The sequence below is a fragment of the Peromyscus eremicus genome, chromosome 8a (genome assembly GCF_949786415.1).
Source record: "Peromyscus eremicus chromosome 8a, PerEre_H2_v1, whole genome shotgun sequence".
Lineage (NCBI taxonomy): Eukaryota > Metazoa > Chordata > Mammalia > Rodentia > Cricetidae > Peromyscus > Peromyscus eremicus.
The window spans coordinates 411,763-427,258 of NC_081423.1; the positions used below are offsets into that span (position 1 = coordinate 411,763).

The 15,496-nt window shown below is 44.7% G+C and overlaps 1 protein-coding gene across 4 annotated transcripts in view; it reads left to right on the plus strand.

The window, feature by feature from the left end:
* Window positions 1-15,496, plus strand: part of Myh11 (myosin heavy chain 11) — a 103,786-nt gene that overhangs the window by 48,706 nt on the left and 39,584 nt on the right. For all 4 annotated transcript variants that reach the window (XM_059269935.1, XM_059269936.1, XM_059269937.1 and 1 more), the window contains 6 exons: window positions 1,561-1,624; window positions 2,222-2,320; window positions 6,974-7,117; window positions 11,615-11,710; window positions 13,783-13,901; window positions 14,592-14,744. In XM_059269935.1, the coding sequence (XP_059125918.1) occupies window positions 1,561-1,624; window positions 2,222-2,320; window positions 6,974-7,117; window positions 11,615-11,710; window positions 13,783-13,901; window positions 14,592-14,744 (675 nt within the window). The remainder of the gene's footprint in view (window positions 1-1,560; window positions 1,625-2,221; window positions 2,321-6,973; window positions 7,118-11,614; window positions 11,711-13,782; window positions 13,902-14,591; window positions 14,745-15,496) is intronic.

Here is a 15,496-nt window from a genome sequence, read left to right on the forward strand (position 1 = left end):
ACATTTGTGGTTTATCTAACTAACATTTACTGAGTACCTGCTACATATTAGACACATGCAATACTCATTCATTCATTCAACAAAGCATAACTGAGCACCTACTCTATAACACATACATCTGTCCTCTACCAAATACTGACTAAGCACTTACTGCATACAATCATTCTGGTGGACTTTTATATAGACCATGCCCTCTTTTCATTTGTTGAGTTTTTATTAAGCATGTAATATATACCTGGCACTGACTAGGCACTAAGAATCACAGTGAATAACCTTGGTCTGGCTCCGGACACAGGAAGGGGATCTGCTTTGAGGACCAGCAGTCAGTGATGTGAGAGGTGTCACTGTCCCCATGTACCCTTTCCCAAGTCCCAAGGCTGTCTCCTTCCTTGATCAAGGGTACTCTAGCTCCAGGGGATCTGATGTCCTCTTCAAGCTCCCCTGGGCACCCACAGACACTTCACACATAGGCACACAAACATATACACATAAATGAGAACAAAATTAATCATAGAAATTAAATGTCCTTGGAGATGTTTCCCTGCCCACCCTGAGCTCCCTCTGGGCCTCACTGCACTGCCCAGGCCCATTTCCATCTCAGCTACTCATTCAGTGCCAAGTAACACTCTTACTGCTCATCTCAGATTCATACAAACCATCTTGATGCCCTCCCTCTAACATGAAGAAGGAACGAGGCCAGTCACAGCCAGGTATAGTGGTGCATGTCTGTAATTCCAGTGCTCAGGAGGCTGAGACAGGAGGCTTGTTAATTCAAGGCCAGCCTGGGCTACCTAGCAAGACCCTGACTTGTTCATAATTCAAGTGTGGAGCCTGGAGGAGTTACTCAGGGTGAGCTCTGGCTTAGCATCTATGAGGCCAGGGTTTCCATTCACAGCATTAGCAGGAACTCAGCTCAGTAAGTGCTTGCCCTACAAATACAAGGACCCGAACCCACAAGAAAAAGCAAGACATGGTGGCATATGCTTGTAGTCCCAACAATGGGGAAGCAGAGAATCCCTAGGGCCAGCTGACTAGCCAGCCTAGCCTACTTGGAGAGTTCCAGTCTCTATCTATAAGAGACTCTATCTGAGCAAACAAGATAGACAGTGCCTGAGAAATAACACTTGACATTTTCCCCTGGTGTGTGCATCCAGTCCCCCCACCACACACACACACACACACACACACACACACACACACACACACAATCACACATGCACAAAAAGCATTTCAGCCTAGCCTACTTGGTGTAAAAGAGCCTGTGACTGACCTCTGAAGAGCAATGTCATGCCAGGCCACTTAACCTACGTCAGCCTCAGTTTCCCTACCCCCTTGGGTCAGCCATGAAGGACTTAGTTGTTTCATGAACAAATGATTTTCCCTGCATGGGTTTGATAGGCCTGGGGATGCTGCTTGCTGTGGCCCAACAGGACTGTGAAGCTCAGAGTTTTTGAGAGTCTCTCCTTCCCCCACTGGCGCTCTGACACTTCCCTGTCTGCCTGTGGTGTGGAGTCTGTACTGAGCCTGGCCACTCCATCAGTCTGTTCTCCTCTCCTGCAGGGCAAATTCATTCGCATCAACTTTGATGTCACTGGTTACATCGTGGGCGCCAACATCGAAACATGTATCCTTTACTGAACTGGGGCCTCATGGGGGTGAGGGAGCCCAGGAAAAACACAGAATCCCCTTCCTCTCTGCAGACTCTTGAGTTTCTTCTGGAACAACCCTTCTTGTGTTTAACAGGAGGTACTGTGGAGTAGGCTTACATGTAAACCCTCAACACCTGTGTTGGATTCTTGACTGATCTCTCAACTCTTTGGGCCTTGTGGGTGAGACAGAGATGATGTCTGGAGAATATAATTAGAATAGAATTAATTTGCATCATGTTTATAGCATGTGCTGGGATAGAGCTGGGGCCAGCTTGGCACCAGCTGTCACGTGGTCTTCATCACCTCTTTGCTGAGTCTTGCCCAAGGCCAAACCTCGTGTCCTTAAAGAGTTCATCTGAGATCGGCTGCCCTACACAGGCTCATGAATCAGAAATAGTGGCCAACTCTGCCAGCTCTTAGGTCTTAAAACTTTCCAGGGAGCCTCTCAGGTCCTGGGGACACCTGCAGCAGCTGGCGTGGCAGGGTGGGTTAGGTTTTTTGGAAGCTGAATCCCCGAGCTGTGAGCTGAATCCCTGATCTGGTCCTAGAGCCCTTAACTCCTCCCCAACCAGATCTTTTGGAAAAGTCTCGGGCGATTCGCCAGGCCAGGGATGAGAGGACATTCCACATCTTTTACTATCTGATCGCTGGAGCCAAAGAAAAGATGAAAAGTGAGTGTCTGCCCTGTGATGGGTTCAGGGTCAGGAACTGGGAAAGATCTGATGCTGGAGTGGCAGGTATGCAGTCCCTCACCTCCTCTGGTGCATGAGTGTGGCCTTTATTTAGATATCCTCACCAACTATGTGATGTGGTAGATCGCTATCAGTCACACATTATTAGAGCATTAACTGTTCAGGTCCAATTACAATCTGTGACTTTAAAGGAAGCAGATGACAATGACTTAGATGCTCATCTAGAAAACTTGCCAGGTGTCTGGTAGGATGGCACATTGCTTTAATCCCAACACTCAAGAAGCAGAGGCCAGGAGATCTTTATGGGTTTGAAGCCAGTCTGGTCTACATAGTGAGTTCCAGGACAGCTATGGCACATAATGAGACCCTGCCAAAAAATAAAAAAAAATAAAAAACAAAAACAAAAAACTCAAAAACAAACAAACAAACAAAACCTTTCAATTATGTTTAGTTGTTGGCTTAGGTTTTGGTTTTGAGATCAGTTCTTACTTTGTAGTCTGGGTGGCCCAGAAATTGCTAAACTGACTAAATCTCAATTTAATCTTGAATTTGTTATCCTTCTGCCTCAACTTCTCAAGTGCTAGACATGGGCCCCAAAGCCTAGCCTTATATTTTGAGTTTAGAAGGAATTTGGAGGGGCAGTGAATTCAAGACTTTCAAGACTTTTACACAGATCTTGTTGTTCTGTTTTGAGACAGGGTCTCATGTGACCCAGGGTAGCCTCAAACTCATTACATAGCCAAGGCTGACCTTGATTCCTGCTCTATCTCCCAAGTGTTTTGATTACACATATGCACAACCTCCTCCACTCCCTCCCTCCCTCCATTCTTTCTTTTGACTCTGGGAATGAAGCCCCGGGCTTTATACATACCAGACAAGTCCTGTAAGTTGAGCTACATCCCAGCTAAACAGACTTTCTTTAAAAGGACAAATAGCCACTGTCTACTGCTCTGCAGGACACATAGATTCTGCTTAATTCTGCCATTGTGCAGAAACAGCCACAGCAATGCATAACCCAGCAGAATGGATATGTTCCAACAAAATTATATTTACAAGAACAAAAAGCATACTGAAATTTGCCAACTTCTACTATAAATTAATTTTTTCATGCATTTCAGGTAAGAAATAAGCAGCTTTGGCCATGCAGGAATCAAAATTTTTCCAGCATAATATTTTTATTGATTATTTGGGAATTTCACACAATGTACCCCAATCACACTTTCTTCCCAGTCCTCACAGGTCCACCTCCCCATTCTTGTGCCCTGCCCCCCAAAGAAGAAGAAAAAGAAAGAAAGAAAAGAAAAGAACCTAAGTTTAATTTATCTTGCCCATATATATACTCACTGGAGCATGGTCAAACTCCCCATGGCCAGCCCCTTAAAGAACACTGAGTCCTTCCCCACCCCCACCAGAAGCCATCAACTGTGAAGAGCTACACTTCAAAATTTCTATCACAGTTTTTAAGGGCTCTCTTCAGTGGCTTCCTGTCTAGACTGTTTCTTTTCTTTTTTTTTGGGGGGGGGAGGATGGGGCCGGGGGTGGGGGTAGGGTGTCACAAAAGCCTCAGAGTTGAGGAATCAAATTCTTAAAGGAACATCAAAATTACAGCCAGAAAAGGGACACAGTGGTGAATATGGGTGGATAGTGGAATCCACATTGTATGTTAGGGTTAAGACTAAGTTAGAAAACTGATGGCAGCAACACAAACTTGGTTTCCATCTGCTTTTCCCCTCAGTTATTTTGGTTAAGATTAGCAAAAGGACTGGGGAGTGAAGGACACCTGTCATTTCAGTACTGGAAGGTGAAAGCAGGATAGCAAGGTCAAGGGCAGCATGGGCTATGTAATGGAACCCTGAAGGAGAGAGGGAGAGAGGAAGGGGAAGAGAAAGAGAAGAAGGAAAAGAAGATAGAAGGAGAGAAAAGTAAATGAAAGGAGAAAGGAAAGGAAGCTCTGAAAGGAATGTGATCAGCCCAGCCATGATGGGGCATTTTGCATCGCCCCGCACTAAGGGTGTGGCCCCTTGTTTCATGGTTCTTGAAGCATGGTCTTCTGGAACACCTGGTGTGAGATGGACTGGGTGCTGGGTGGCTGGGTGGATCTACACCAGCAAATAGGTGAGGTAGCAGTTCACAATGGGAGCCCCTGGGGGGGTAGCTTGCTGAAGCTGTTTACCTTTCATCCCTCTGGATTCCCAGCTGCATCTTGCTTCATGCTCTGCAGCAAGCTTTTCCACAGCTGAGCCAGGGGCAGCTGGGCCAGGAAATAGGGGAGAGTCTAGGGCCAATTGCATTTTTGTTTGTTTGTTTTGCTTTCTTTGAGTTGGGATCTCACTAAGTATTCCAGGCTAGTCTGAAACTCATAGCAATCCCCCTGCCTTTGCCTCTGAAGTACTGAGATTATAGGCATGCACTACCACACCCAGCCTTATCTTTATTCTTAATGACAGAGCTGGGGAAAAGGAAAGTATGAGAGGTTGAAATGCCTGTGAATCTCTCTAAACCATGGATAATGGTGTTGGCAAAGACCCAAGTCCTTGTGACTAGTCCCATGTTTCTCTGAAGCCAGAAACTTGAGTTACCTTGGCCTTGAGTATGTCAACTTTGGGTTCATCAAGTGGCTTCAAGGTGACCTGACCCATAAAAGACCTTGGCTTAAAAAGAGAGTATCTCCCTGACGTTACTCCAAGTATCTCTAATTGTCTTGGCAAGGAACACATGTGTTAGAAGGGTAACAATCAATGAGGAGAGAGAGAGAGAGAGAGAGAGAGAGAGAGAGAGAGAGAGAGAGAATGGAAGAAAGGAAGGAAGGAAGGAAGGAAGAAAGAAAGAAAGAAAGAAAGAAAGAAAGAAAGAAAGAAAGAAAGAAAGAAAGAAAGAAAGGCTAAAAATGGACAGGAGATGAAAAACGAACAGCACAAAGGAAATAGAGCAGCTGAGTATAACTGTGGGGTCAGAGAGATGGCACTCTGGGTAAAGCACTTTTACATACATGAAGACCTGAGTTCTAGATCTGCTGAACCCATGTAAAGGCTGGGAGTGTGTAGCAGCTTACCTGTAATCCCAGCACTCACAGGGTGGTCACAGAATCCCAAGACTAGCTAGTCTAGCTGAATTTGTGATCTCTGGGCTCAGTCAGAGAGCCTACCTGCCTCAAACAATAAGGTGGGTGGAGGAGTGGGGGGTAGGGAGGTGATTGAGAAAGACTTGATGTCAACATCAGGCCTCTACATGCACACTCATACTCATAACACATGCTCACACTAACACTTCCGTACACAAAAGAACACGTGTGCATTGTATATATCCAGAGAGAGAAAGAGAGAGGAGAGAGAAAATATGACTTTTTACAGAACAGCTTTCTTTTCTTGAGACACCATTGCTAAATTTCCTTCCCAGGGACACACAGCAACATCTGTCTCTTCTCCTCACCTCCCAGCTATGAACAGTGGCACAAAAATTCACCACTAAAGTTCACTCTGCAGAAACAATGATTTTACTAGGCTTCCTTACCTCTGTAAGGAGGGTAAGGGGTCACACATAGGGGTGTGGGTGCTCTGCCCACAGGGTAAGAGCTCCTCTGTCTTAGTCTTCCCTGGCCTATGTACTAGGTAGCTTGATTTAGAGGATCCTCACTCCCAACAATCTCATTCTGTAGACCAGATTGACCTTGAACTTAAGATTCCCTGCCTTGGCCTTCAGAATACTGGGCCTATAGCCTTGTACAGACAGGCATGTACCTTGTACAGCCCGGCACAAACAAGTTTTATTAGATGTAATAATATAAACAAGGGATTGGCAAATAGGTTCACTAAAGTGCCAGACAATAAATATCCTAAGCTTTGAGAACCATAGTGTTTCTGTTACAGCTGCTTACTATTACAGTGGGAGAGCTCACAAAGAAATGGAGGCAGTCCTGTTTCAATAAAACTTTATTTACAAAGACAACCAGTGGGCCAGATTTGTTAACCTTTGGTAAAAGGTTTGTCTACTAATTCAATTAGAAATAGTTGGAAGAAAAAGGAGGAGGGAGCTGGGCAGTGGTGGAGCACACCTTTAATCCTAGCACTCTGGAGGCAGAGGCAGGCGAATCTCTGAGTTCGAGGCCAGCCTGGTCTACAGAGTGAGTTCCAGGACAGCCAGGGCTACACAGAGAAACTCTGTCTTGAAAAACCAAAAAAAAAAAGAAAGAAAGAAAAAAGAAAAAGGAGCTAAACCTGTATGTGCCATGGCAGGAATTCAGCATATAAGACCTAAATTTGATGTCCTAAAATAGCTTGTTATACACAGGGCAGTACATAATACACTATTTAGAATATGTTAATCTGTTATTGTCTTAGTTTACTCTCTATTCCTTTATGTAGTAATTTGTTTTTAAAATGTATGTGCATGTGTGATTTTTGATATAAACATAACACACAAGTGAGATGGGCATAGTGTACAACCTGCACCACCATGTGAGACCAACACTGACTGCTGGGAACTGTACATGATGACATATAGGATGGGTTTTAACTGCCCACACCTTGAGAAAGCCAGAAAATAGTGATGGCCCAGACTGTTGCTGGGACCCTGTGTCATACTAAATGTAGAAGCATGTTTCTTTACTCACTTCACTCTCCTCCTTTCTTTTAGGTGACCTGCTTTTGGAGAGCTTCAACAGCTATACATTTTTATCCAATGGCTTTGTGCCCATCCCAGCTGCACAAGATGATGAGATGTTCCAGGAGACACTGGAGGCCATGTCCATCATGGGCTTCAATGAAGAGGAACAGCTAGGTGAGTTTCATATCTTGGCCTAGAAGACTGGATTTGTGTCTGTGGCGCTGAAGGATTTGGGCCCTCATCTAATCAGGGTGGATGGCTACTCTCTGAGTTCCCTACCTCCTGAAAGGAGGGAGAGAGGGAAAGAAGGAAAATAAAGAGAAGAAAAGTGAATCTTGCCACACATAGTTTATTAGGCAAGTGGCTGAAGTAAAACTTTTTTGGTTGCAATTGACCTAAATTGATTTAAGCAAAAAAAGTAATTCACTGTGTTGGTTACTTCTGCTTCACTGCTGACAACTTCAGACAGGGGGATTTATCTTGATTCACGGTCTCAGAGGGTCTCCACCCATCACAGAGGGAAGACATGGTCGAACTGTTAAGATCATGGCAGTGAGAAGGTGTGACAGAGCTCCTTAAACCACAGCAGGCAGGGTGAAAAGGAACTGCCCCATCAGCCTACTTCCATAGACCAGGCCCTGCCTCTTGGCTTTCAAAATAGCACATTAGCTGGGGGCCAAGAGCTGGGACAAGAAGCTCATGGAGGATGGTCTAGAATCAAATCATAGTAACTTATACTGGAAAACTCGGACGTGCTGGTTGCAGGTTCAGTAGGTTCTAGGAACTCAAGAATTTCTCTAAAAGCTGGTTTCTGGTCTTCTGTTGTTCAACACTATGGTTCCTATATAGGCTATAGTTTTCTTGACAGCAATGCCAGTTGTGTTCCAGCTCTTATAGCTTTGGGTTTGTGGCCAAAGTGTAGAGGGGATCTCTGTTATAACCCCAAATAGTGGCATCCCACTAGCTTGGGTTGGTGGGCCAAGGTGAGTATGTACATTCCTTGGCTGCCTATGATGTTAGGGCCATGAGGTAGGGAGGTAAGGGTGCTAAGAGCAGGCTCTTAGGGCTGAACATGGACACACCAGACCCAAAGGAGGTGATGGAGACACAGGCTGTTCCTGGGAATTCAGCTCTGTTGATGGACTGACATTGGCCCCTGCTTGCTTCAGTGCTGTGACTCCAGAAACACTTTTCCTTCAAGTTCGGATGGGCTTTAGCATTCAGAGTACACCAGGGCAAGACTGTGGTAAATTGGCCCCTCTTCTTCCGCCCTCTGGGGTCCCAGAATATCCAGTTGCTACAGTAAGACCTGCAGGATGAATTGGTACCTAGAGGATAACCTACAGTCCAGAAAAAGAGGGTTCAAGAATAGAGTTGGCAGATAGGTGATATCTGTAGCTCTTGGCTACTGCCCCACATCAGCAGCCAAGGCTATGAACTCTCTACATCTAATGCATCTTCTTGGGGACAAGGGTCAGTTTAGCTCCTAATCCAGTTTTAAGAAGACACAAAGAAAGATTAAGAAAACACACTGAGTGGGTCCCAGCCATGTGCTTCTTGTTTTCCCCTTAAGACACCAAAATATTCAATGTATTTTATTCAAATAATGAAAAAAAAGCAGGAATAAACTGAAATGGTGATTGATGAAGTTATTATTGTCTGCCCTATAAATGGGGACAGATGGGACCATTTAAATTGTGTTTTGGAAAAACACTGACCTCTGTATAAATGTTCACAGAAGATTAAGAGAAGCTAGTAAGGAACAAAACAAGACTTATTAAATTTTTTGAGATAAGGTCTCAAATAGCTCAGGCTAGCCCAGAACTCCCTATGTTGCTGAAGATGACCTTGAACACCTAATCTTCCTACCTCTCCCTCCTGAGTGCTGGATGACAGGTATATGCTATCACATCTGCTTTATATGGTGCTGGGGATCAAGCCCAGAGCTTCCTGCAAGCCAGGCAAACTCTCTACCAATGGCTATGTCCCCTGCAGCCTTTGGGAAGGAGCCTAAGTCTTGCATGTGTCAGACAAACATGATGTCAAGGTTTTTAGGTACATTATTTAATGTCATAGACACCCTGTTTAGTTTCAGTTTGTAGATGGAGAAACTGAGGCAGAGAAGCAAAAGGGTCTCCCTGAGAATGCATAGTGAATTGCTGCTGGGGCTCACTCTTGGGACACTACTTTTGCCTACAGGAATAGAGGTTTGGGCCCTTAAATTTCTTGAATAATTTATGTCAGGGACCAGTTGGAAAGCTAGGCTAAATGGATTCTTAATTCTAATTGAGTACTCTAGCCAGGCATGGTGACATGTGCCTGTAATCTCAGCACTTAGAAGACTGAGGCAGGAGGATCATTATGAGTTTGAGACCATCCTGGGCTACATGGTGAGCTCAAGCATACAGGGGTATAGACTGAGACCCTGTTTCAGAGACAAAAACAAACAAGCAAACCAGGCATGGAGGGCACACCTTTAATCCCAGCACTAGAAAGGCAGAGCCAGGAGAATCTCTGTGAGTTCCAGGCCAGCCAGGGCTGCATAGTAAGATTCTGTTTCAAAAAGCAAAATAAAAAACCAATCAAGCAAGCAAACAACCCAATAAGTAAAATGAAATGTAATAAAATTTAAACCTATACTAAACTGTTGCACATTGACTGCATTAGGAGCTGTGCTCTTTGACCCTGTGACAATCAACCCTATATGGCAGATGCTTTTGTCACACCAGTTGACAAAACAGAGGCCCAGAGAGACTTATATCTCATTTGAGGTCACACAACTGCTGAGAACAAGGACAGAATGGGGCCCTTACAGTGGGTTCCAGCATCACTGTGCACATCCTTTCAGGGACTGTAGAGAATCATGATCTGATTTTAGCCATTTTCAGCCGATGCCACTCCACATTCCATCTATATTAATGCTGCCTGAATATTTTAATGTGTAGGATAGAACTTGGCAATCATGTTTGTTGTGAGCTTTTTCACAAGCAACAATCTATCAAAACACCAAGTTTATGCCCTGATGATACTGATTTTAATACATTAGAGTGACTACCTAGCAAGAAAGTATGTTTTTAACATATTTTTTAGCATAATTTTTAAACAGTACCTTGCAAAGTTGTCCATGTTGGCCTGGAGCTCTCAATGTCTCTGCATCAGCCCCCAGTGCTGGGATTATAGGAGTGTACCACCACACTCAGTGAAAAGCCCAAACAAAAAAATTTTAATCATGTATTTGCTGGAGTAGGCCATGCCATGGTGCACATATAGAGGTCAGAGGACATGTCAGGCCTTGTTTGACCTTCTGAGTCACCTGTCTGGCCCCAAACTTGGTTTTCAAAATTGGTGGATTTAAAACATGGGTAGATTTTCATGTTTAAATTTTGGTTTCTATCATACTTGGAAAAATCAGTTCTGGTAACTCTGGGCACCTTTCCCCTGGGAAAAAGATGATTGGTAGAGTATCTATTGCTACCATAGGTGGAGTTATAGTCCCTGTGAGTCCTCCTAGCTCATCAGTAATCACTGTGACCAAAGATTCTCAAGAAAGGGTGACTTGACTCCCCCTTCACCCCAGGGGACACTTAGCAAGGTCTGAAGACAATTTTTGGCTATCCTAGCTCTAGAGGTGGGCACTGCTGCAATCTACTGGTGCGTGATGGGGTTCTGCTAAACATCCCATGGATGCTCAGGACTACCTTCTTGCCCTGAGTTCAGCAAGGCTGAGCTGGAGTTCGACGACTCACCTTCATTCTGCGGGCACTTTGGCAATACCTGGGTTACATTGGTACTTTTGAGAACCGTGAGGCCAACATATCCTAGTTTGCAAAGGTTTGTGTGTGTGTGTGTGGGGGGGGTGTTAGTACAAAAGAGAACACCCTTAGCAAAACCCTGTCTGCAGCAGCTTCATAGTGAGGAGGAGTGGGTGTGTAGGTGGGTTGGCGGTTAGCAACTGGATCTTCTTCCTCCCAACTGGGTCTGGCCCTTGTGATGTGAAGACAACTGTTGTGAAGGAGCTAAAACCCATGATTTAGCCTGGGGATCAAAGAAAGATGGAATTTCTAGGCTTTGTTCTTGAGACATGGTAACTTCTTGGTGACTGATTACACACTCAATTAAAACAACTGTTGGCATTGATTAGTGACACACCATCCACTCACCTAGTCATTCTTTTCCCACACATCTCTATCCATCCTAGTCATCCACATTCCATCCATTCATCTTTAATCCATCCATCCATCCATGCATCTTTCATTCATCCATCCATTTACACTCAGGTATCCATCCTCTACCCATTTTTCCATTATAAGTCCATCCTCCAACCTCCACCCACCCATCACTGCCTCCATCTATCTACCATCCTTCCTCCATCCATTCATCCATAATAGTCAGTGAACTATATTTGGTCCATGGCTAGAGCTTGTAAGTCCCAGAAGCATAGAGAAATCCCATGTGATATGAGGTTTTCAGCAACTTCCTGGCAGTATCAGCTCCTACATCCAGGCATCTTCCCCTGCAAGCCAATTTGATTCTTGTCAAGATGCAATAATAAGTCAGAACTTGGTCTACAGAGGGATGACACTGTTTGGCTCTGGGTGTCCAGTGATGATGCCAACTCTCAGAATACTTTGGGTTGCTACTGTCTAATCTACTCTTCTCTCCCTATTTCAGCCATCTTGAAGGTGGTATCATCCGTCCTTCAGCTCGGAAACATTGTCTTCAAGAAGGAACGGAATACAGACCAAGCATCCATGCCTGATAATACAGGTACTTGTCACTTGTCCCAGCAATGATAGCTTGAGAGATAGGAGAGCAGGTCCCACTCAGGCTCTGGTAATGCTGATATCCCCTTATCTATGGTTGCACATGGCAGTCAGCTGTGGTCTTTTGAAGTAAGGGACAACACGGGGAAGGGGTTTGAGAAAGGCCACTTTCGTGTGACTTTTATTATAATATAGTTATAATTATGTCATTTATTGTTACTGTCATTGTTACTTTATTACTAGAAGGGGTTTTTTTTTTTTTTGAGACAAGGCCTCACTGTGTATCCCAGGCTGGCCTGGAACTCCCAGTTCTCCTGCCTCAGCCTCCAAGTGCTGGAATGGCAGGTGTGCACCACCAAGCAGGCTGCCTAACTACTGATCACTGTTATTAGCTTGTTACGGTGCCTCCTGTGTAAGTTAAACTTTATTAGAGGTATGTCTACATATGAAGGCACTAGTGTGCACAGGGCTGGCACCATCTGCCATCTCAGCCATTCACTCAGGTCTTGGGTATATGCCCCATGACAATGGGGGCTTTCTGCTGTCACTGCCTCTTCCTTCAAGTGTTTCATGACTGCAGATCCCACAGCACAAAGTCAGAAGTTCAGCATTTCAGGCCAGACGGGCTGTCATAGTCATCTCTTCTGAGCCCTCCAATGGTTTGTTTATTGAATAAGCATTTCCTAAGCAGTTGCACTCTGCCAGGCCTTGGGACACAGAAGGAAAAGCCAGCTCAGGCCTTTCTTATGGTACTCAGTCTTGCTGAGGAGTCAGGCCTCAAGTTTCCTGCATAGGAGGGGTGCCAGATAAAGCACAGGTGGTCCAGATAAGCTGTAACACTTTCCATCACAAAAATGTTCCCTGGGCCAGGAGAGATGGCTCAGAGGTTAAGAGCACTCGCTGTTCTTCCAGAGGATGCAAGTGTGATTCTTAGTACCCAGGTCAGTATCTCACAACTGCCTGTAACTCTCAGCTCCAGGGTGTCCGTCACCCTTTTCAGCACCCGCACACATGTGTGTACTCACATATACATGTGTGGTGTCCGTCACCCTTTTCAGCACCCGCACACATGTGTGTACTCACATATACATGTGTGTACTCACATACACATGTGTGTACTCACATACACATGTGTGTACTCACATACACATGCGTGTACTCACATACATGTACATAAATAAAACAAAACCTTTAAAAAGAGGTTCTGCCACCAAGTGCTATTTATCTGAAATTCATAGTTAACTTAGAACCCTGGTTCCCCTTCTCTGGTTCCCCCACTGATTCTGCCAACCTTTCCTGAAAATACTCAATATTTTATTCTTTTGAGAAGATCCCCTGGCTCCCACCACTCTTGGTGGTAGCTAAACATAAGCTTTCTAGTTTTGGAGCCACCACAGACTATATATTGTATTGCTTTACAGTCCCACAGAGGCCACACTATTGGACATACATTGTGGAGTATTCTCCCCAACTGTGGCACATGAACAGGATCCAGTTCTTCAGGGGAATCCACAAAAAGAGACATGAACAGAGAGCTTGTGAAGCAATGGAGGAATCCTAAACTTTGACTATCTGCTGGGCATGTGTGCACTTGCATGGGCATACCCCCCTCCATGGGATACACAAGTCTTTGTGTGTAGGAAGCAGCTGAGAGTATGGTTCTGTGTGGTTTTGAAAATAAGTTTTTATGTGCAGAAATATACACAGTATGAAAACAAGCCACATGCTTTATGACTAGAGTAGACATTTATAAATACATTTTAGTTTCCCCTTTCTCCTTTCTTTTGCAGTTGTTTTTGTTTGCCTTTTATTTTTTTGAGTCAGGGTCTCACATAGCCCATGCAGGGCTCAAACTCACTATGTGAGTAGAGATGTGCTTGCACTTCTGATGCTTCTGCCTCCATCTCCCAAGTGTTGTGATGGCAGGTGTGCACCACCATATAGGTGGTGACTAACATTTCTTTTTCTTTAGAGAGAAATGAACAGTATAGATGACAGTGGCATCCCCCTCTGGTCCCAGTGGCACCTAGTCTCTTTGATGGCATAGCTAAAATGCTTTTTTTTTTTCTCACACAGCTGCTCAGAAAGTTTGCCACCTTGTGGGGATTAATGTGACAGATTTCACCAGAGCCATCCTGACCCCACGAATCAAAGTTGGACGGGATGTGGTACAGAAAGCTCAGACTAAAGAACAGGTAATGATGCTGTGGATGCCTTCCATCCATTTACCCATTCAACCACCTGTCATTTCACATACATGCCATCTATTCATCCGCCCACCATCCATCCATCTACCCATATGTTCATCTAATCACCCATCCATCATCCACCCAGTAACTCACCATCTACCTGTCCATCCAAGCACTCATTTGACTAACAACCATCCATTCAATACCAACCATCCATCATCCACCCACCCATCCACATATTGATTCAACCACACATCCACCCACTCACCTGCCCACCCATCCATACATCCGTTTATCCCTTCCTCCAATCTACTCATCCACCAGCTAGCCATCTACCATTCTTCTACCTGTCCATCCATTCCTCTATTCATCCATTCATCTATTTACCCATTCACCTCTACATTCTTCATCTATCCAATACTAAAATATTTTCAGTCTTATGCCAACTTTTGAGGACACTGCTGACCGAAAGCAGAGTCCCTCACACATCACTGAGCTTAAACAACCTGACTTGTGGAAATGTCTGTGTATTTTTTCAAGCAGGGCTGATAGCTTCTAATTGATCTAGGTGGGGACAGGCTCTGCGGGCTTCTCATGGGTGGTATTTCATCATGCATCCCACCATTCCTTAAGTCTGACCACTCTTTCTGCCACTTTCCTGCTGGTAATATCCGTGTTTCCTTCACTGTCCTGCAGGCTGACTTTGCCATTGAGGCCTTAGCCAAGGCCACCTATGAGCGCCTTTTCAGGTGGATTCTCAGCCGTGTAAACAAAGCCTTGGACAAAACCCATCGGCAAGGGGCTTCCTTCCTGGGGATTCTGGATATTGCTGGGTTTGAGATCTTTGAGGTATATCCATGGTCTTGGTCTTCTGGAATGGGTTTTGAGACACTTACTTTGTAGGAAGGCATACAGATAGGCATTATAGGTAGGAAGCTATCTGGTTAAGGTTATACTTGAGTGTGCGTAAGAGACATAAATCCACTATTTATGTATTGGCTTGTATAAATTGTCTAGCCAACATAGTTGGATGCAGTAGGCAGGAGCTGCCTGTTCTGCTTTCTACCACATTGGCTCCATTTCCAGCAGTTCTCCCTTCATGGTGCCAAGATATTGCTAGAGCTCCAGATTGCCACTTATCAATCTTAGAAAAGAGCATCTAATTTCTAAGAGCTTCAACCTAAATCTTGAAGTAGAAGTTGCAGTGCTTCCTGCTCACTTGAGTTGAGCCAATGGGTCAACTCCAAGCTAATCACCGAGCTCAAGTTCTTACCATAGTGTATGCAGAATTCCTGGGTTCCACTCCCATGAGTTGGAGAGAATGTCTCAGAGAAAGAGAAGCCCTAGAGGCTGACAGATGTATCAAAGAATTCTACGGTGGGATCACCCTGTCTTGAGCCTCAGGTTTCCTGTCTGTGAAATGGTAAAGAAAACATGCCTTATATGGTTAGTCCATCTATATATAGATCACATGAGGTGAGTGCCCTATGGTATGGGTATGGATCACTTTTGCCAGCCATACGGGGCTTTACGCAGTTTTATTTGAGTTTTGCACCTCTCTGAGTGCTGAGGTGGCAGGAAGGGCTCTTCAGGAAGCCAGG